The sequence below is a fragment of the Camellia sinensis genome, chromosome 5, assembly GCF_055761805.1.
Source record: "Camellia sinensis isolate YWXY chromosome 5, ASM5576180v1, whole genome shotgun sequence".
Taxonomy (NCBI): domain Eukaryota; kingdom Viridiplantae; phylum Streptophyta; class Magnoliopsida; order Ericales; family Theaceae; genus Camellia; species Camellia sinensis.
In genome coordinates this window covers 31,577,307-31,601,040 of record NC_138965.1, presented here as the reverse complement: position 1 = coordinate 31,601,040, position 23,734 = coordinate 31,577,307, and the positions used below count along the sequence as shown (strand labels likewise).

Genomic DNA, 23,734 nt, shown 5'->3' with positions numbered 1-23,734 from the left:
TTTCGCTTTATGGGTACATATGATAGATTTTCCATTGATAACTTTTACCATAAAATGACATAACACACTACAAATATTTATGACTTTTACCCAAACAAATAATAACGACTCTTACAATGCATGGGTTGTGTCCCAATTTATGTTTAATTTATGTTCTCTCTTTTCTTTTGGATAATCCAAGGTACCTTGTGTCCAATTCAGCCCAATTGGGCCTGAGAGTTACCATGTCTCTGGACAGCAAAGAACTATTTTTTGGAGGCTCTGAAATTAGAAGTTTAAAATATCTCTAATAGTCCCTTAAAAGACCCGAACTTGAAATATTGAATCTTGTCCTCTAATCTCTACTACCTGATGAACCCATGAGGTTATTTGTGTTTTCTAGGGAGGCCCAATTCATAATTTAGTACTATTTTGTGTGTATATCATGTTAGGTGCCTTTCTTAACACTATGATTGGACGGAGGGGTTTGATAGGAAAAGTAAAGAAATGAAGAGAAAGAGGTTTTTCATCATTTGTTTGGATAATTAATGAGGTGAGTAATGGTATAAAAGAGAAATCACTTCAATCTCAAGTTTTGTTTCTCACCAAAAGTGATGAGTTTGATAAGAAACCAAAATTACTCTTTACAAAAAATTTATAATACCTAAGTTACCTCTTTAATTACACAGCAAATAAAAAAATAAAAAATAAAAAAACAGATGTAATATTTTTTAAGGGAGCGGCTTCTCTCCAGTTAGGTATCCCAATTGGAGTTGGGCCTCCGTGGACCCATCACAACATCCACATTGATGATTCAAACCGTTCAATATATAGAGCTCGTTGAGTACCTCGTCTCTGTAAAAAATTGCGTTGATCGGATATTGATAGTCACTTGAGCAGATTGCAATTGTAAAAATAATTTATTTTAAAAATCATATTTACCGTTGAAAAAAATGTGATTGGATCAAGTAGCTATCGATATTTAATTAATGTGATATTTTTTCAAGGATGAAGTACTTGATGAGCCCTCTGCATTAAATGGTTTAAATTATCAATGCGGACTCTGTGGAGGGTCCACGGAGGCCCAATAACATCCTTCAGTCTGATTTGGACTGGGGAGAAGTCTTGCCCATTTTTTAATCATTGTCCATCCAAATAAGAATGTGAGAAATCACAATTATATTTTTCTTTTCTCACACACGTGAGAAATTCTAATCATTTCATTTCTTTTCTCATAATCCAAGCACAGTGTAAATGTGATGAGGAAGACTAGAATTGGAATAAACAGTATTATTAAGTAAAGTTATTGCAACTATATGCTTTCCTTTTTTGGGAAAAAAGCCCAAATTCGTTGCTTGAGTTGTACTTGATGCAAATCCGACAGTATAAATAATCCATGTACGGTGTGTTCCTCCGATCAAAACACAAAGTGCCCATCCCCCAATTATTTGCACTGCATAGTATTTATCAATAACAGTTAAATAATGGGTAACCTATTTAGCAAGAGGCAAGTCACCATACTAAGCATTGATGGAGGTGGTATTAGGGGTGTCATCCCTCTAAAAGTCCTCCAATTCCTCGAAGATGAACTTGAGGTATGGTTAGCTAATTATATTCTTAAAAATTATTTTCCTGCTTATAATTTCGTTGTGTCATTTAGATCCAATTCACCTAATATATTGTTTTATGAAAAATATTTACATATAATACCTTATTTTCTCACTCCAAAACACAAGTAAATAGGTCACATATATTTATGGACGTGAGTCACATTGCTTTGTATCTAAAGTGAAAAGTAAAGTAAGAAATGAAATTATGTATAATATTACTATTAGAATTTGATTTTTTTCTAGATTGGATAGTTCAATTACTCGAGAAGCCCAATCCAATATAGTATTATGTTTGTAATTTCAACATGCAAGTACGTTGAATGCACAATTTAAGAAAAACAATTCATAAATAGAAAATTTATACATAATTTTACATGAAAATGATGTAATACTAACTTTCTCAAAAGGATTGAACTCTGAACTGGGCGTCTTGATCTTTGCCTTATTGACACTAATTTTTTTTATATTTATAGTTTAGATTTTGTCCGTTTATTTACAAAAGGTGCCGATGTGGCAAAATCTAGAGGCCAAACTTTTCTTTCCAGTCCATTCCAGCACTGGCAATAGGGTTGGTTGTAGTGTCAGATTGGGTAATATTCATGTTGTATCATTTTGAGCCTATTTATTATTTTGTATTATCGTGTCATGTCATTTTCGATCTATATCTAATTTGTGTGTGTGAACATGGCATATCAAAAAATTTCACAATTAGCTAAAAATATCAATCTTTACAACCTAATTTAATTCAACTAATCACTATTGAATAAATTATTTATAAAAAATATTTGATTTCAACTCAATTTTATTTTCTTAATTTACAAAAACTATATCATGTTATAATATTTTCTTACTAGATTAACTCAAATAGTAGGGGAAAAAATGCATTATCTTCAATTAAAAGCAAAAACAAACCTTATATTTGCCTTAAAATTCTTTTACATATTTTTTTTTTTAATACGTTAGATGGAATTACATTAAAATAAAAAGAAAAAATTAGAAATGTCATGGCACCTTGAGTGAAAATAATATCAAAATATATAACTAATTATTATTCATTATACGATTTATCCGTATTAACTTTGTGTTATGCAGATTCAACATCAACCCGACTTATTTAATATTTATATTATTAAATCATGTCATATATGTCGAATAAAAAACAAAAAAACAAAATAGATCATGTCATATACGTGTTTGTGTCAAGAAATGATAAACCATAACCCACTAATTTCGTATATGATTTGAATCGTGTTAAAAATTCCCCCACTTTATTGGCATGAAGTTATTCCCTTCTTAAAAATGTATAATTAAATCATATCAATAAAGTTAATAGTTTTAAATGATAGGAAGCACAGAAGCTAGTCTACCTTATTTTGTGTAAATTTTGAAGACCAAATTGAACATGTAACTCAAAATGCTAGTCCTAATGTCTGTGATGTGAACCATGCATAGATCCTGGAAAATGGCAATAAACAAAAACAAGAGGGGGAGGCAAGTAGCAAGAAGGTGAGGCTTGCAGACTACTTTGATGTAATCGCAGGAACAAGTGCAGGGGCACTTATCACATCTTTGCTTGCTTTACCTGAATCAATTGAAATTGATGCTTCAAAACAAATTGTTGGCCAATTACCACGACCTCGCACTGCAGAAGAAATTACTGAATTGCTCTGTGACAAAGGCCCTATAATCTTCGAAAAGGAAACTTCCAAACAAGTCGACGGCACAACAACCAGGTAAAAATCAAAGTGTTGGGAGGGATAGTTTCTAGTCCACATTTTTTGTGGATGGAATTGCGTAGTTTTGGTTCGTGGGTTCATCACATATTTCACTTCTACAATTCAAGTTAAATTTTCGAGTCTAAATCATTTATTAAAAAAATCATATTGATCTTATAATTTCAACCACTCAATTTCATCATATTTTTCTTTAAAAAAATTCGTCCATTACTTTAGAGACAAAATATAATTTTTTTATTTTATTTAATTTTTATATATATAACTGATCCACACGCCAAGACCTATAAAAGGAACAAACCAATTCATCCAAGAACTTAAATTACTTTATCCAATCCACAAGAATGGACCGGAGACAATCTATTCTAAAAAATTTGTGTTTTTTTTTTTTTTAAGTAATCAAACCAACAAGGCGGCACTGGATTACGTCAACCGATTTTAAAAAAAGTGCCACGACATCTTGGAAAGTGCCGAGAAGAAAGTAGAAGCTGCAATAAAGGCAGTGGTTGACACAGTTTACACTGGGGAACATCTTAATGAGGTTGCTGGGGAACTGTTGGGAAAAGATACTCTGTTAAAGGACCTATCAACCAATATTGTCATCCCAACTTATGACGTCAATAAACTTCGTCCAGTTGTCTTCACTACCCGACTAGTATGTCTCTCTATCTCTCTACGTAAAGCACAACAGTCAATCAAGTTCCGCTCTCTCTACTTATTTACCAACATATAATTGTTGATAAAATTTTAAAAAAAAAATTCTCAAGGTTTGAGTCTTTTAATAAAAGATTTTGTAAATTTTTAATTTTGATAGTTTTAAGCTTAATCTTTTGATTTCTTTTTTAATTTAAATCATTTACATATTTTTGTTAAGTAAAACTAACAAAAACATGACATTTTGGCCATTATATTCAATTTAGCTATACCAAAAAATATCCAAAAAATATATTTTTTTAATTGAGTTTAATGACAAATTATAATATGGACCTTTGGATGATATTTACTATACATATTACAATATATTATAATAATAACAATAATAATAATACAACACAAAAACGGCTATTTTCGTTTCTTACTAGAAATGACAAATATCACTATCGGTTTCTCAAATCTAAACTCTCTATAAAGTATTTATTTTGATTTATTAATGATTTTACCAAAATAAAAATTTTAATTTTAACAAATTAATTAGCCTAGTTGAAGAAGAAAAAAAAAAACTCAATTTTTTTGGTAATTGAACCTAGCTCGAGTTTAATTTATTATGGCAATTTGGGTTGGAGGCCATATCTAGGTGGATCGGAGCTACTCTCAGCAAAATTGAAGTCGAGCCTCCTAATTGTGATTTTATTATTTTGACATTTTATTCACCATTCATTAACAATGCAACTGTGTTTCGTTATGGGAAATTGACTAATTATATATTTAAAAAATACAGGCTAAGGAACAAAATTCAAAGATAAAATTGAGGGATATAGTTGTGAGCTCAGCTTCTGCTCCATATTTTTTCCCTCCCAAAAAATTTGAAGCCGATGGAGAACAGTACAATCTCGTTGATGGTGGCCTCTTCGCTAACAATCCTGTAACATCCCTCACTCTCTCTCTTCTTCTTTTTTCCTTTTGGTTAATTATAGTGAGCCCTTTTATGTTTTGTAATTTTTTTACTTTGCCCTTTATAGTTTTTTTTCTTTTTTTCACTTTAACCCTTCATATTAAAGTTTTTTCTAATTTACTTTAAAAACTAAATTATGTTCAAAATTATATATAAAATGTTAACTGTCACATAATATAAAAATATATTACTTTAAATTAGGATTTCGGTTTGTGTCAAATGTGAGTTATATATAATAAAATATTTTCATGTTACATGACTATCAATATGGTATTTTTTGTCTAATTTTGGATATAAGTTAACTTTTGGAATAACTTAAAAAAACTAAATTTTAAGGGTCAATTAATGAAAAAATTTCCAAAACAAAAAGGCGGCAAAGAGTAATATACCCTATTTTTTTTATGTGGTCAATTTCATTAATGGTCGACAAAGTATAGGTTTTATTACACATTACTCCCAAAACTCTAAAATTATTCCATTTTCATCTCTAAAATTTACAATATGCTACACTTTAGTTCTTAGGGTAATTACACTGACACCCCCTGAGATTTTTGTTTAATACAGATTCTCCTTTCATGTTTGAAAAATTACATTCCCCTCCCTGAAGTTTGTAATCTCATTACAAATTATTTTCTAAATTGTTGATGTCATACCTTAAAATTTTCTAAATAATCATTTTGCTCTTTTTCCTACCATTTCTTCTTCCTATCATCATTTTTTTTTTTTATCGGCAAAGAAAATCTTTATTGATGAAAGTATACAAGAAGGATACAAGACATCAATAAAGAGGAGCTTGGAGCTTACTGAAGCTCCAAGCTCCAAAATGGAGAGAGCCCAACAACAACACAAAAAGGAACAGAAAAGACTCAAACAGACTACATAACAGCTAGATTACACTGAACATAAACACCAAAACTGAGCAAAACTCCTACAACAACTGGGCTTGAAACAATCCTATTCAGAAAATGGGAAGCTATCCTGTTCAGAAATAGAACCACCATCAATTTGCTGATATGAGCTAGAGCACACAGATTCAGAGCAAAATGCAGCACACAGATTGAGACCAACCCATTGGACTGATAAATCTGAACAGCAAGGAAATAAGATCTGGACACCCAAAATTGAACCACTGCTGATTCTATGCCAGGAAAGAAATAGATGAAACCCTGTACTACAACAGATAGAGTAATGGAGCAGCACAACAACCTTCCCTACAACCAACTGACTACAACACAGCCAAGTAACTCCCCAATCTGCAGAGAATCAGATATACTTCAGATTGTAGATCAGTCTTTAGAACAAGCAGACTGCACGGCATATAAACTTCAATGTTGCACAGATGCAAAGCTGGGTGAGGACACCTAAACCCAGAAATTACACAGACTACACCTCTGGCCTTAGTTCAGAATTTCCACCCTACAGAACATCATTCATAACCAAACCAGCTGAAATTCACATACAATCCAACCACAACAACAGACCAGCACATAAATAAACGCAGCCTTCCCATACAATTCAACCTAAATGCATTCCAGAAGATCACAGAAGCATAACTGGCAGACAGCCTATCCACAAACCAGGAGCCAAAACCCACACTGACATACCATTCACATAACACCCACAGACCCACCCAAGCACCTTCTAATTTGCCTCAAATTATAGATGAAGTCCTGCACTGAAAAGCAGAAATCTGGAAAGTAAGGTTTTACCCAAAAAGCAATCCGATGCTTGATTAACTCACAAAGATCTTCCAGATTTTGGGTGGTTGCTCTAAACACACACTCATTTCTGCACTTCCAAGTGGACCACATTACAACCATTGGAATTACTCCCCAAATCTTCTTTTCTAACTTCCTCAACTTCCCTCCTGCCCACCACCAGAGAAGGCTCTCCACCGAGCCAGGTATAACAGCTTGGAGATCCCACCATCTCAGCATTTCTGCCCAGATCTTCCACACAAAGGGGCACCAAATTAGTACATGGTTCACTGATTCACTTCCACTGCCACAGAACACACACGTTGTAGAGGCACCCTGATCAAGCACACCCAGATGCTGTAAATACTCCTTGGTCTTCACTCTCCTCTTCCATGCAAACCATTCTACAACTTTTCATCATTAAATTCTACCTAAACATATTATTATTGTGTGATGATATACAAACATAAATTTTATATAAAACATAATGATGTAGTTTAATGATGACCTTTTTACTTTAAAACAAAACACACATAAACATAATTTATATTTACAATATCACTATCACAACATTTTTATGATATTTTTTATATAAATTTTTATGCATGAATAGAATTTTTTATTTTTATTTCCACCATCATTTTTCTTTCTCATCTATCCACCCACATTTATTACAGTATTACCAAACATTGCCATTCACATTTATTATAGTATTGTATAATTTTATATATTTATAGTTTTCTTGTATTTGGTGAATTTAAAAGAAAAAAAAACACACACACAGACACAAAAAAAAAAAAAAAAACACACAAAATATTATACTTTTTAAGTATGTCTAGATTAGGTGTATCTAAAAAATTTAAAAAACTGCTTAAAATATTAAAAAAAAAATTCTGCAAAAATAAAAAAATAAAAAACATAAAAATATTTTTAAAAAATTCAATTTTGTATGTGAGTTAAACCAAATAAGATGATTATTATTTTTCTTGAAATGACATGAACAAAATATCAATATTATTGTATTATTTTATATGTATAAATACTAAGGGACAAATATGTCATTTTAGTTTGACATGGGGATAAGTATAATTTTTCAAACGTGGTGGAATGATATGTATTAAACAAAATCTCAGAGGGTGTGTAATTTACCCTAGTTCTTAATATAAACATCGTTTAAAATCAATAAATAAGAGAAGTAATGTTTTTGAAATTTTATAAGAAGCATAAACAAAATTAAATTGACAAAATACACACATAATTTAGGAGACTTACGTGTAAGTCCTAATAGGTAGACTTATTATTCAATAGGTTCTATAATAATTAATGGCATTTTTATCAAACAATATTAAAAAATATTACTAATTGTTAATTGTTAATGTACACCTAAACCTACTCCACTAAACCTAACCCACTACACCACTCCACCTCCACTTCACCTACTCCACTACACACTCCACTTCACCTACTCCACCACTCCACCTCCACTTCACATCTCCATCTCCTATATAATGTACATACAATACATCAAAACAAATATCAATCAATGAAACATTCAATACATTAATATATACATAATTTATTCTCTCTCTCTATCAATTTACCTTACATGGTATCAGAGCTATAGGTTAAAGATCTTGGTGTTCTTCGCCTTCCGGCGGGCGGCAACCTTGCCTTGACCGCCCGCCGGACCTCAACCTAGTCCGCTAAAGTTCTCTACACATACCTTCACTCTTCTTCACCACCTCGCCGAAGCAAACCCAAAATCCCTCTGGGACATTTCGTCGAACACCATGTCTGCAACAATGATGGGTTTTCTTCCTTCTCTATTTTTGGAATCAAGCCCCAGACTATTGCGTTATGTCTGATGCTCAAAAAGAACATGCTTCAACTGTTGAAGATCTGGTCCCAAATTTTGCAGCTTTGAGGCATCAAACCTGCAGTTCTTTGAGTGAAGAAAAATTTTGGATGATATATTTTATTTTGTTGCTCCCAAGACTGCATGAGCATGATCCCAAGCTTCTATCAACACCTGAGATTGTTGAAGCGAGACGGATACTTTTGCAGAAGCTGTACGAAAACAGGAACGTCATCGGCTCTCTCTGTGCTGCCTGGTGTATTGTCTCCTCGATCGAGCAGAAAGAGGAGTCTCGCAAGAACGATGACCATGTCATTTTGGTCAAGGACTACAGATCCAAGGTCGAGTCCGAGCTCTCTCTCGTCTGCGCTGGTATTCTCAACTTGCTCGACTCCAATCTCGTTCCTTCCGCACCGATCCACCTGATGGTTCAACCCACCTCTTCCACTCTCTCGCCGCCGGTCATCCTCTTCGGCGTTCCCGGCGCCTTCACTCCCGGTTGCAGTATGAAACATGTACCAGGCTTCATTGAGAAAGCAGAGGCGTTGAAATCAAAGGGTGTTGATGGCTCAGCAAAGGAAATGGGTTGCGCACGAGCAGAGAGACAGAGGCACAGCTTCCATGTGTTGGGATCATTGTCTATCGTGGTCTGTACTTTGGAATGCATGATTCTCTGAAGCCAGTGGTCCTTACTGGAAAATTGCAGGATAATTTCTCGCTAGCTTTGCCCTTGGTTGGGTCATCACCAACGGTGCTGGCCTTGCATCATACCCAATTGATACTGTTCGGAGAAGAATGATGATGACCTCTGGTGAGGCTGTCAAATACAAGAGTTCCTTCGATGCATTCTCTCAGATCCTGAAGAACGAGGGTCCCAAGTCTCTCTCTCTTTTTTTTTTTTTTTTCCAACATAATCATCTCTCCCACCAAAACAACATCTTTCACATACCCACCATGTGCACCCTTTTTATTTTTAAACCAATCTTCACCTCTGCACCCACTCATCCAAAACTCCATAATCTATTCCACCGCCCACTCCATGATACCCATTTTATTATTATTATTATTATTATTATTATTATTATTATTATTATTATTATTATTATTATTATTATTATTATTATTATTATTATTATTATTATTATTTATAAATAAAAAAAAACATAATAATAATAATAAAACAAACTAAAAAAAATAAAAAAATAAAAAAAAACCAAACTCATTTTATTCATATCGGGGCTCACCCCGATCACCATTTTACATCAAAAAAAAAAAAACAAAAACAAAAAAAAAAACAAACAAACAAACAAAAACAACAAAACAACTACACCCACAGTGGGATTTTTCTTCTCTACTCTGCCGCAGGTCTCTTCTTTTTGCCTCCGTCCTGGGCGGCCCTTGACGGTGTTGCCTCCGTGTTTCCCACTCCACTGGGCACGATCACTACTCCCTGCTCCTCCACTGCAGCATATGGCGGACCTCCAAATCGGAACATAACGGTGGCCTTCCGCTTCAGCTCCTTATTTTCCGCCTTTAGCACACTTATCTCTGCTCGCGCATCCTTATACATGCGTTGGAGCAGAGCCAGTTGGGCGTTTAACTGCTGCACCTCATTTGTTCTACTCTGCAGCCGGTGCGACAAGTTTGTGACTGCCGTCATGGTCTCCACACATGACTTCAAAGTATACTGATTGGCTTCAATATCCGTTTGAACTGCCATTTTTTGCTCCACCGACCGCATCGGAAAGTTCAACGGAGCAAAACCAGAGGTGTTTGGTTGCGGTTCATGGGCCACCACACCAGTTATCTCTCTTGTTGACTCGTTGAGGTCGGGAAAGAGAGTGAGCAGACTACGGGACGAAGAGGCCATGTTATGGGTTGCTGAGTATTTCAGAGAAGGGTTGGTTACAGAGTGTTACAGAGTATCTCTCTCAAGACAACGAAGAGTTTCTCAGAGGTTTTTAGCCAGTTTTTTGTCTTAGCCTCTGCCTCAGCTTCAGCATCCGTCTTGGTTAAATAGCCAAGGCAGACACGCGCATCGCGCGCCACTTGACGCCAGACGATAAAACGGGCGCGCAAGCCAATGTGGTGACGCGCCTCGCCATCATGTCCGGCACATCTTTTTATGACTTGGGCTCGCCTTTTGATGGCATGCCTTTTTATGGATTGGGCACGCCTTTTGATGGCACGCCTTTTGAAAGATTGGGCACACCTTTTGAGGGTGCGACTTTTTAAGGGTCCGACAAGACTCTGTAAACTGTCCCGACATTGATTCCGGTTAGCTCCTTCATGGGTCCGACAAGACTCTATAAACTGTCCCGACATTGATTCCGGTTAGTTTCTACAAGGGTCCAGCAAGACTCCGTAAACTGTCACAACAACTGTCACAACATTGTCTGCTACAACGGTCCGACATGACCCCGTAAACTGTCTTCTACATCGGTCTGACACGACCACACAGTGTCTGCTACAACGGTCCGATATGACCCCGTAAACTGTCTTCTACATCGGTCCGACATGACCCCATAAACTGTCTTCTACATCGGTCCGACATGACCCCATAAACTGTCTTCTACATCGGTCTGACACGACCACACAGTGTCTGCTACAACGGTCCGATATGACCCCGTAAACTGTCTGCTACAACGGTCCGACATGACCCCATAAACTGTCTGCTACATCGGTCTGACACGACCATACCATGTCTCCTATCCTGTTTTATTTTATTTATCAGTTTACTTTCCTGCTTTGTTACTCTCTTCAAACTCAAGTTGGTTAGTTCCTATCCTCCTTGAGTTTGAGGGGGGCTGTTAATGTACACCTAAACCTACTCCACTAAACCTAACCCACTACACCACTCCACCTCCACTTCACCTACTCCACTACATACTCCACTTCACCTACTCCACCACTCCACCTCCACTTCACATCTCCATCTCCTATATAATGTACATACAATACATCAAAACAAATATCAATCAATGAAACATTCAATACATTAATATATACATAATTTATTCTCTCTCTCTATCAATTTATCTTACATTAATTTTCAATGACAGTTTTAAAATTTTGTCACAAAAAATGTTAGTAATTATAAGTTTTAGCAATAGATTACAAAAATTATTACAAAAAAAAAAAAAGCCACTAATTTTCAACTTTTAGTGACAATTTGAAAATTTTGTCATAGAAAAACACATCACTAATGGTAAGTTTTAGTAACAATTTATAAACCGTGACAAAAGAAAGTCACTAATTGTCAATTTTTAACGATATATGCAAAAACTAGCTACAAAAAGTTATTTTTAGCGACGATCTTAGTTAAACTTATTTTTGAAAAATGTTGATGCTATGGACTGAAGTTAAATAAAAAGTGGAACAATTAAATGATTGGAGACTAAAATATAATTCAGAGGAGTAATTATTAGATACTCCCGAAACATATCATGTGGCATTGTTCAAGTGGGGGTTCAAACTAATAACGTAGTAAAAAAATCTTAAAGGTGCGACATAATGACTTACCTTTGTTAGGAAGTTGGAATATCACTTAGGGTAAGTTGTAGTTTTTCATTGGTCGGGAATAATCACATAGACAACGGTACATGATAATCTAGAGGTAATGGAGATATTGTTGTCCTTAAAAGCACAACAGGCAGCTATGCCCCCCTATGGGAGTTGGTATAGGGTCTATTTTAATGATCCGAACTGTCATATTGTAAGATCCATCAAATAGAGCATTCATGGCAAAAATCAAGTTAATCAAACATTCATAACCACATGATCATAGCCTTAAAAATAAATAATTTATTACTTTTTATTTTTTGAAAACAAATGTGATATTATTATATGGTTACAAATATATAATTGATTTGATTTTTTTTTTTTTTTGAATAATCTACTTGATGAATTATACAATATGAACAATTTAAATCTTCCACGATCGATATCAACTCCCAAAAGGGGCACAGCAACCTACTATGCCTTTAAGACACAACAATATCACCTTGTCCTACTCTAGAACTATCTAATGATTTTTCTGCAAAACAACCCTTTGGCCACAACTTGGCGACATTTTTATGATTATTGCAAAAAAAAATTTAACAACAAAATTTTAACTTGGTGACAATTTTATACGTTGAGAAAAATGATTTTGTCTTGTAGTATACTTTGAGACCATTTATGTATTTAATTTTATTATTTTATCTAATTTTTGGTGTAATGGCTCACTATATGTGGATGTGGGTCGGTGTAGACAATGTTAGCTATAAGAGAAGCAAGCAAGGTGTTTGGAGGAACAGGGGACTACAGTAATTATCTAATACTATGACTTGGAACTGGAAAGGAAAAGCTTTCAGGTGGTAGGACTATTCTAACTGGTGGAATCGTTGATTGGCTCTTTGGTTTAGAAGCCATTGTTACTCTCAAGATCAAAACGCCGCCGTTAGTGGATGTCTTTTTGTTAGAATTTACCAATTTACTCCTCCACCTACCATCTCCACTAGCACCCACTTCACCTACCACCTCCACTACATTACACCTACTACCCAAACCCTCTCCTATATAATGCCACTCTGATTTGTAATACAACACATCAATAACAATCAGATATCAAGCAATAATACAGTATTTTTTAACATGGTATCAGAGCAAGGTTAAGACCTCAGTATTTCCCGCTTCACCGGCGGGCGGCAACCTCGCCTTGGCCGCCCGCCGGACCTCAACCTAGTTCGCTAGAATTTTCAAACACATACCAGAAAATATTCTTCCTTTGTCATTGTTCCTCCCTCTGTTCTTATGCCGTCTTCTGGATTTGACAATATGAGGTATGAACACCACAAAGCTTAGCCGACAATGGCGTCGGAAGGGTTCTGGCCACTGGACGAGAAGTCTTTGGTGGAGTACATAAAGGCCACTCCATCTCTGTCGTCTAAGCTCGGCAACGAACTCGATGACCTCCAAATCAAAGAGGTCGGCGATGGAAATCTCAACTTCGTCTATATTGTTTCCAGCCCCTCCGGTTCGCTCGTCGCCAAACAGGCTCTCCCATACATACGTTGCATAGGGGAATCATGGCCGATGACAAAGGAGTGCGCTTACTTTGAGGCAGTGACTCTAAAAGAGCATGGTCGTTTGTGCCCTGATCATGTTCCGGAAGTTTATCACTTTGACAGGGTTATGTCTTTGATTGGCATGCGCTATTTGGAACCTCCACATATAATATTGAGGAAAGGGTTGATAGCTGGAATTGAGTACCCGTTGCTTGCAGATACACATGCACTCCACCCACTCCATTTCTTTATTTATTTATTTTTTTTCTTTTATTTCCTTCTTTCCATGCACTCTTGTTCCCCACTCATAGTTTTTTATATTTATTTTATTCCCTCTTTTGACAAAAGGACACGAACCACACACCCATCACCTTCTTTCCCTTATTTTATTTTTTATTACTTTAACCTTCCGAACTTTTTCTTCACCTTTATCCCCCACTTCATTTTATTTCTTATTATTATTCTTCTTTTCCATAAAAAAAAAAAAAAAAAAAAGGACGAATGAAGAAGCGGCAGAACTGCACACCAAATTTATTTTATTTATGGGGGTTCACCCCGATCACCATTTTACACAAAAAAAAAAAAAAAAAAAAAAAAAAAAAAAAAACAAACAAACAAACTAACACCAACAGCTTTGTTTTCTTTTCTGCAGCCGGTCACTACTCGACCACAGCTTTGTTTTCTTTTCTGCAGCCGGCCACCACTCGACCTCACTTCTTCGCCTATTCCGCCGGTCTCTTCTTCTTGCCTCCGTCCTGGCCGGCCCTTGACGGTGTTGCCTCCGTGCTTCCTAGACCACCCAGCAAGGTGCCTCCTCCCTGCTCCTCCACTGCAGCATATGGCGGACCTCCAAATCGGAACATCACGGTGGCCTTCCACTTCAGCTCTTTGTTTTCTGCCCTTAGCACGCTTATCTCTGCTCGCGCATCCTTATACATGCGTTGGAGCAGAGCCAGCTGGGAATTTAAATGCTGCACTTCATTTGTCCTACTCTGCAGCCGGTTCGACAAATTTGTAACCGCCGTCATGCTTTCCACGCATGCCTTCAAAGTATACTGGTTGGCCTCCACATCTGACAGCACTGCCATTCTTTGCTCCACCGACTGCATCGGAAAGTTCAACGGGGCAAACTCCGGGGTGCTTGGTTGAGTTTCCAGTGCCACCGCACCAGTTCTCTCTCTCGTTGACTCGTTGAGGTCGGGAAAGAGGGTGAGCAGCCCGCGGGAAGAAGATGAAGCCATTCTCTCAGACAACAGAGTGTTACAGAATCTCTCTCAGAAATCTCTCTCAGACACGGCAGAATTTTTCAGAGGATTTCGCAGGTTTTTTGCCTCTGCCTCGGCCTCCGGCTCCTACTTGGTTAAATAGCCGAGGCAGCCACGCGCATCGCGCGCATCTTGACGCCCGACAAACGGGCACGCAAACCAAGGCACCCACGTGTCTCGCCATGATGAATCCGGCACACCTTTTGATGAATTGGGCACGCCTTTTGATGGCACGCCTTTTGATAAAATTGGGCACGCCTTTTGAGGGTGCAACTTTTACAACGGTCCGACATGACCCCATAAACTGTCCCGACATTTGATTCCGGTTAGCATCTCCAACGGTCCGACATGACCCTATAAACTGTCCCGACATTGATTCCGGTTAGCATCTTCAACGGTCCGACATGACCCTATAAACTGTCCCGACTTTGATTCCGGTTAGCATACAGTGTCCTCTACCACGTTATGACACACCCCTCCAGTGTCCTCTACCCCGTTATGACACAACCATACAGTGTCCTCTACACCGTTATGACACCACCCTACAGTGTCCTCTACACCGTTATGACACCACCATCCAGTGTCCTCTACACCGTTATGGCACACCCATCCAGTGTCCTCTACCACGTTATGGCACCACCTTTCAGAGTCTTCACCAACGGTCTGACACGATCATACAGTGTCTCCTATCTTTTTTTTATTTTTATGTATTTTCTTGTTTATTTTTATGTATTTTCTTGTTTTGTTCCTCTCTTCAAACTCAAGTTGGTTAGTTTCTATCCTCCTTGAGTTTGCGGGGGGCTGTTAGAATTTACCAATTTACTCCTCCACCTACCATCTCCACTAGCACCCACTTCACCTACCACCTCCACTACATTACACCTACTACCCAAACCCTCTCCTATATAATGCCACTCTGATTTGTAATACAACACATCAATAACAATCAGATATCAAGCAATAATACAGTATTTTTTAACACTTTTTTAGAGTCTCAGAGGATGTTGCAGATATCATGACTTCTTACGCCCTTGGCGAACGTAATCTCCGTCGCAATTACCTCCGAATCCAGGTACACCTACCCCCCTCTCCTTCTTTCTCTCTCTCTCTCTCCAATAAATATTGAATGCAACTATTACAACATCCTATATAATACGTATAGGACGGACTCGGGCTTTTGACATAGACGGAACGAACATATATACTAATTAATATGAACTAAAATAATAATTTTTACTTATATAAAAGGTGAAAAATAACATAAAAATATATATAAATAACTATGTTTTCTTGTATTCATATTGAGTTATAAAAGATAATAACTGTGAAATAATCTATTTATTAAAGTAAAGTATGCTCAACGATCTTTCATGTTATTTATGACAACTATGATAGAATTGAATTAAAAACACAAATTATGTGTTTCTCAATAAATTTTATCAAGTCACTTGTCGAATCTTTCTCCACCATCTTCTTTTATTGCAAGTTAATACTTATAGTTGATACTAGATATGATACTGGATATGAGAAACTTTTTTTGGTGTGTTAAATTGTTCAAAACCAACTCATGTTCCATAAATATAGTTGAGTGGCCACTTAACAATTTGGAGATAATTATTAACTAAAACTACTATCGTAAAAGCTTTTTGAAATCGTAGGAGGGGGGCGATCGACCCCTCCAGGTTCATCAATATTGAATAGGGATAATTCATAATAAAATAAAATAAAGGAATATTTATACACAAGTCTTAATTTATGAATTTCTATTCCATTAAGTTTTAACTAAAAAATTTTAGATCTTTAAGTCCCATTAAATTTTTAATAGTCGGAATTGTCGTTCAAATAATGATTGTTCATCATTTATGATTATATATAATAGAACATGATGATTTGACATTTATTTTAATTTTTAAAACTTCAAAATATATATTTTTTTTGATCAACTTAAAACTTTAAAATATCTACTTTCAAATTGGTAAAAATTTTAAATATATATATATGTGCAAAAAAAAAAAAAAAACTATATTTTTTTTAAAAAAAAATTGAAAAAAAGAATTATTTTTTGTGCAAAACTAAAAATTTTGTACCTATAAAGAAGGATGATGATGGAACATTGATGTGTAAACTGGAAAAAGAAAAAACAAAATCAAAAACAAAAACAAACTTTAAAAATGAAAAAATTGATAATGTTCTCAGTTTTAAAACTGGAAAAACCAGTGTCCTCGGCTTTGTTGAATAGTTGAATCATACCAATAAATAGAATGGCAAAAAAGTTTAATCTCATACTCTTTTTTTTTTTTTTTATTAATTAGTGAAACGATTATCTTGAACATTACTATGCAAAATTGATAATGTTATTAGTTTTTTAAAGGGATTTTTATTGATAAGTCCAATTTAGAAGTGTTTTAACCCAAGAAGTTCATGAAGGAACTTTTCAACCCATTTAGTCCCATGTATGTATAGTTTTATTCCATAAAGTCCATTCTTTTTATTTACACTATTTTCTTGGACACTTATGCCCTTATATTTAATTTTGATACCCTTATAAATATTTTTTCAACGATTAGTAATTTAATGATGTGAACATTCATATTTTAAAATTCACATTTGTAGGAATGTAAATTAGCCCGTGGGCGGCCCGAAACCCGCCCGCGAGCCAGGGTGGGCCCGGCCCATTGACAATGTGAATATTCACATTGACATGTTAAAATTCACATTAATAGGAGTGTAAAATTGGCCCCCGTCCCGTGGCGCGCGCGAAACCCGCTCGCGGCCCATGGGCGGCCCGGGCGCGGGCCCGGTCCGGCCCGTTGACAATGTGAATATTCACATTGATATGTTGACATTCACATTGATAAGAGTATAAAATTGGTCCGCGGCCCATGGACGGCCAAAAGCCTGCCTGCAGCCCGGGGCGGGCCCGGCCCGGCCCGTTGACAATGTGAATATTCACATTGACATGTTAACATTCACATTGATAAGAGTGTAAAATTGGCTCGCAGCCCGTGGGCGGCCCCGAAGCCCGACCGCAGCCCGAGGCAGGCTTGGCCCGACCCGTGACAATGTGAATATTCACATTGACATGTTAACATGCACATTGAAGGAGTGTAAAATTAGCCCGCGCCCTGTGGCTGCCCGAAACCCGTCCACAGCCCGTGGGCGGCCCAGGGCAGGCCCGGCCTGGCCTGTTGACAATATGAATATTCACATTGACATGTTAACATTCACATTGATAAGAGTGTACAATTGGCCCGTAACCCGTGGGCAGCCCGAAGCTCGACCTCGGGCCAGGGCGGGCCCGGCCCGTTGACAATGTGAATATTCACATTGACATGTTAACATTCACATTAATAGGAGTGTAAAATTGGCCCCCAGCTCGTGGGCGGCCCGAAGCCCGATCGCAGCCCGAGGCAGGCTTGGCCCGACCCGTGACAATGTGAATATTCACAGTGACATGTTAACCTTAACATTGATAGGAGTGTAAAACTTGCCCGCTGCCCGAAGCTCGCCCACGGCCCGGGGTACGCCCGGACCCAAACCCGAGCCACCCTGGGCCGCCTACAGGCTTCGGGCCGCACATGGGACGCGAGTCAATTTTACACTCTTATCAATGTGAATGTTAACATGTCAATGTTAATATTCACATTGTCAACAGGCCGGGCCGGGCCCGCCTCGGGCCGCCCACGGGCCGTGGGCGTGTTTCGGGCAGCCACGGGGCACGGGCTAATGTTACACTCCTATCAATGTGAATGTTAACATGTCAATGTAAATATTCACGTTGTCAACGGGCCCGGCCCGCGTCGGCCCGGGGCCGGGCTTCGGGCTGCCCACGGGTCACGGGCTAATTTTACATTCTTATCAATGTTAATGTTAATATGTCAATGTGAATATTCACATTGTCAACGAGCCGGACTGGGCCCGCCCTGGGCAGCGGGAGGGCTTCAGGCCGCCCACGGGCCACGGGCCAATTTTATACTCCTATCAATGTGAATGTTAATATGTCAATGTGAATATTCACATTGTCAACTGGCCGGACCGGGCTCGCCCCGGGCCGCCCATGGGACGCGAGTCAATTTTACACTCTTATCAATGTGAATGTTAATATGTCAATGTGAATATTCACATTGTCAACAGGCCGGGTCGGGCCCGCCCCGGGCCGCTCACGGGCCGTGGGCTAGTTTCGGGCAGCCACGGGGCGCAGGCTAATTTTATACTCTTATCAATGTGAATGTTAACATGTCAATGTGAATATTTGCATTATCAACGGGTCGGGCCGGGCCTGCCCAGGGCAGCGCACGAGCCGCAGGCAGGTTTCAGGCAGGCCACAGGCCGCGGGCTAATTTTACACTCCTATCAATGTGAATGTTAACATGTCAATGTGAATATTTACATTGTCAACGGGCCGGGTCGGGCCCGCCCCGACCCGGGCTTCGGGCTGCCCACGGGTCATGGGCCAATTTTACACTCTTGTCAATGTTAATATTAATGTTAATATGTCAATGTGAATATTCACGAGCTGGTTTCGGGCCGCCCACGGGCCGCGGGCCGCCCACGGGCCGCAGGCCAATTTTACATTCCTATCAATGTGAATATTAACTTGTCAATGTGAATATTCATATTATCAACGGGCCGGGTCGGGCCTATTTTTTGGCTTGTGGGCCGGCCCGGCCCGACTTGAATTTTTCCGGGCACCCACGAGGATCGACATGAGCCGGGCCCCTACACATTGACGATATAAACATTTATATTGACGGTGTGAACATTCACATTAAGGGTATTTTGGTAATTATGTCACCCATAGGACTTATTGAAACATAAGAAAATAATGTGAACTAAATGGAACATAAGTAGATGAAAAGGGTATTTTGGTCTTCTTATCTCAAATTGGACCTAATTGAATAGTCAAAAAGAATATGAGTTGAATGGAATAAAGCTATTAGAAAATGGATTTATTAAAAAAACTCCTTTTTTTAAAATTGGGAAAAACTAATAATATTCTCAATTTTACTAAATAGGACTTACTGGTTCAAAAAATCTTAAATAAGACCTGAGTTACTATAACATTTGTAAATAGAACTTTTAAGTAATTAACTCTAAAATAAATGTTCACGCTTATGGGCATATATTAATAATTAATTTTTTTTTATTGATAAGTACATATTTAGTGAAATTATTTGACCAATTATTATTTTGATGGAATTTTTTTTTTTAATTTCACCCCTATTGCCGCTAGTCGACTGCGGAACCATTGTCGGACGCCACCAGACCACTGTAGGATCATTGTCAAATCGCCATATTATTAGTCAATACAAAATAGGGCATATGGCAAACTACACCATTAATTTTTTTCATTTTGTTTTTTATATCATTTTAGTTCCTATACTTTTAATTAGATCAAATTTAACCTTTAATTTTAAATTTTGTATTAATTTGATCCAGTTGATAATGTTAGGATTTTTTACGAAAAATAATTACGAAATTGATTAAGGTTAACTTATTGAGTTTAGTAGTTTATTTTTTTCTCTTAAAAGTGTGACATATGCCACTTATATATGTATTTTTTACTTAAAAAATGTTAACAATTATAATCAATTAGATTAAAATGAGACAATAAATAAATAGACTTAACAGGATTTTATGTTTTCATTGGCTTTATGTTTTAACAGGATTTTATGGACTCAACGAAAAATTGGTTTTATGTTTTAATATTATATCACTAGCATTTTTCAGTGAGTGAGCCAACCCTTTCTGCTAAAAAAAACCATAGAAAAACTCTATGAATACAGAATTAGAAAACAGAAATAATTATAAAGATGAAATATATGGTAAGACCTATATATATAGTTGGATTATCAATAATATTAATTCATGCATGCATAGATACTAACTATGAAATAAATGGACTTAACAGGATTACGAAATGAAGCAAGTGCATGCAGAGATGGACAACACGCGTCAGATTAAAATGACATATTTGTCATTAACTTTTATACATATAAAATAATAGAACAATGTAGATATTTTGCTCATGTCTTTTTTTTGGGTGGATAATATTTTGCTCATGTCATTTCAAAGAAAATAACAATTATCTTCTTTGGTTTAACTCACACAAAAAATTGAGTATTTTTTTTAAAAAAAATTTGTGTTTTTTTTATTTTTTATTTTTACAGAATTTTTTTAATATTTTAAGCAATTTTTTTTTTAGATACAACTAAACTAGATATACTTAAGAATTATAGTTTGTGTTTGTAGAGTAGTTTTTGAGATAAAAAGGAAGAAAACTTGTTTGATTTGCCTTTTTTGAGAAATGATTTTGGAAAATTGTTTTGAAGATAGAGTTTTAAAAAAAGTGATTGATTTGATGTGTATGAGAGAGAGAGAGTGAGTGATTTTGGAAAGTAGGTAACCAAACAAAATTTTGAGATTTTTTTTTGAAAAAATTTGTTTGGTTTGATTATTCTTGAAAATTTGTTTGTAGAGAATTTTTCCCAAAAATTTTTCTGAAAAACAAACCAAACAAGGCCTAATATTTTATAATTTTTTTAAAAATTTCTTAAAATATTAAATGGATTTTTTGTTGTATTCAATGGATTTTTTAGAATTTTTTGTACAAATTTTATACTTTTTAAATATATCTAGATTAAATTGATCTAATCTAGGTATAATGGCGAAAATAAAAATGGAAAATTATATTCATATACAAAAATTTATACAAAAATTTATCATAAATATATTGTGATAGTGATATTGTTGTAAATATAAATCATGTTTATGGGTGTTTTGTTTTAAAGTGAAAGGTCACCATTAAATATATCACTGTATCTGAAAATTCTATATAAAATTTATATTTATATATCATCACTCAATAAGAATATGTTCAGGTAGAATTTAATGGTAATATGTTGTAAAATGTAGTCATAATGATAGGAAAAAGAAATGATAGAAAAAATGATAAATTGGTTATTTAGAAAATTTTAAGATATAACATCAGCAATACAAAGGGCAATTTATAATGAGATTACAAACCTCAGGGAGGGAAATATACACTGTGTTTGGTTTGGTTTTGAGAGATAAATTTTCAAAAAAAAATTTGGGGAGATAGTTTAGAAATTTTTTTCATTTGTTTAGTTGTATAATTTGGAAATAGTTTTATTGTATCAAAATTTGAAATGATTTGATATTTTGTTGGAGTTGAATAGATGTGTGTGAAAGAAAAAGTGATTGAGAATGAGAGATGAGAGAGAAAAAGTGATTAATTGATGTGTAGGAGAGAGAAAGTGATTTTGAAAAAAAATTTCCAAAATTACTAAACCAAACAAAATTTTGAAAAAATTTCTCCAAAATTACTCTCAAAAGCAAACCAAACAAGTCCATAATTTTTCAAATATGAGGAAAGATTTGTATTAAACAAAAATATTAGGATAGTCAGTGTAATTTATCCTATAAACTTTTAACAATGCTACATAGTATCAAAAAATAATCCAAAAAACACTAAAGTACGTGGACTAGATTCATCTTAAATACGTGTACTAAATTTAAATTTACACCACACACTTCTTTTTCCTAGTAACTTTTCCAATTTTTGTACTTGTAATTTTTTATTTATTTTTTTTTTCATTAGCTTACAAAGTCTTCCTAACTCATTGCAGTTTTGCTAAAAGACTGTACGATGAACGGAGACGTCGTATACTATATAAGAAGTGTTTTGGCCTCATTAATAATCGATCTTTGGTGGCAATTATGGTACTGATATGTTTTATGTTCATGGTTTGCTTTGGAGCTCGTCGTGTTGGATTCATTTGATTCAAAGAAAGTGTTTCTATCTCTGTAGCTACTAATGATGTTGGTTTGGTGTCAACAAGAAGTGTTTTTATTTCCTTACTATTTATTTATTTATTTATTATTATTATTATTATAAATAAAAATAAATAAAACGAGAGAGAAAGAGAGAGAAGGATAACCTCTCCATCAATTGAATGTCAAAAATTCATCTGTGTAAAAAGATATTGCTTTCTTCTAATTATGTCTTCTTATTCATGTTTATCACTTGGATATGAAAGTGTAATTGACCTTGAAGATGCTCAATTCATCAACTTAATGAAATTAAGGGATTGTTGGAATTTTTAAATAAAATTTATTTCAAAATACAAGGTTAATTTAGTTTTTACAAAGTACTATTATTAATATTTTGTGATATCATTGATAACCCTTTTCTTATTAGATGGATATAGGTTTTAAATGGTTTATTATAACCTCTGCAGGAGTTAATTGTAATGTATTGAGGCTAAGTGCAGACTCTGACTCAATAGTTTATATACTTGTTTTTTTCCAATCAGAAAAAATAAAAAAATAAAAAAATAGTCCATATAGTTGTTTTTTAGGACCTATTAAGGTCAGAAATTTGGAATTCAAATTAATGGAGTGACTACAACTCTTTTGTAATAATCTAATTTATTAACCTACTAATATCTTATCATATGACCCAAAAAAAAAAAAAGCGCTATAATTGTTTAATAAAGTTTTAGCAGTTGGATTCCTAGTGCATTTTCCATTTTGTTAGATATGTGCATTTTCCATTTTGTTAGATATTTGTGTGAAAAATCTAAAAACGCTCGAGATATTGATTCATAATTATATTTTAATTTTAAACAGTAAATATCAATCACAATTAAACAATCAACAACAAATCGGCACAATAATTTAATGTGAAAAAAATCTCAATTGGAGCACCTTCAATTGTGATAAAAAAACAACGAATCAAAACTACAAAACAATCTACTAAGAAGACAAAAAAGAATTACATATGAGTACCCTCAATTACCTAACGAATCTATACCCGAATTGAACCAAACCTACTGTGTCTCTTCCACCACTATCTTCATTTCGAAGTTGTTTCGTCCAATGTTGAATCCACAACGCCGATGTCGAATCCACG

General features: G+C 35.6%; 1 protein-coding gene across 2 annotated transcripts; it reads left to right on the top strand.

Annotated features, from left to right (window-relative positions):
* Nucleotides 1-1,394: 1,394 nt before the first annotated feature.
* Nucleotides 1,395-13,881, top strand: LOC145790533 (patatin group D-3-like). Of its 2 annotated transcripts, XM_082868512.1 has the most exons (5): nt 1,395-1,574; nt 3,042-3,322; nt 3,719-3,977; nt 4,761-4,904; nt 12,739-13,881. In XM_082868512.1, exons 1-3 carry the CDS (start codon nt 1,464-1,466, stop codon nt 3,762-3,764), a joined length of 438 nt encoding a protein of 145 aa, XP_082724638.1. In that variant the 5' UTR covers nt 1,395-1,463; the 3' UTR covers nt 3,765-3,977; nt 4,761-4,904; nt 12,739-13,881. The 2 variants fall into 2 exon arrangements, 1 of the variants encoding a protein (XP_082724638.1); XR_014329321.1 differs by lacking the exon at nt 4,761-4,904.
* The last annotated feature ends 9,853 nt before the right edge of the window (nt 13,882-23,734 follow it).

Coding starts and splice junctions, on each gene's coding strand:
- LOC145790533 (XM_082868512.1), top strand. CDS start 1,464: ATGGGTAACCTATTTAGCAAGAGGCAAGTCACCATACTAAGCATTGAT. Junction 1,575..3,041: donor TCCTCGAAGATGAACTTGAG/GTATGGTTAGCT, acceptor AACCATGCATAG/ATCCTGGAAAATGGCAATAA. Junction 3,323..3,718: donor GTCGACGGCACAACAACCAG/GTAAAAATCAAA, acceptor TTTTTTTTTAAG/TAATCAAACCAACAAGGCGG.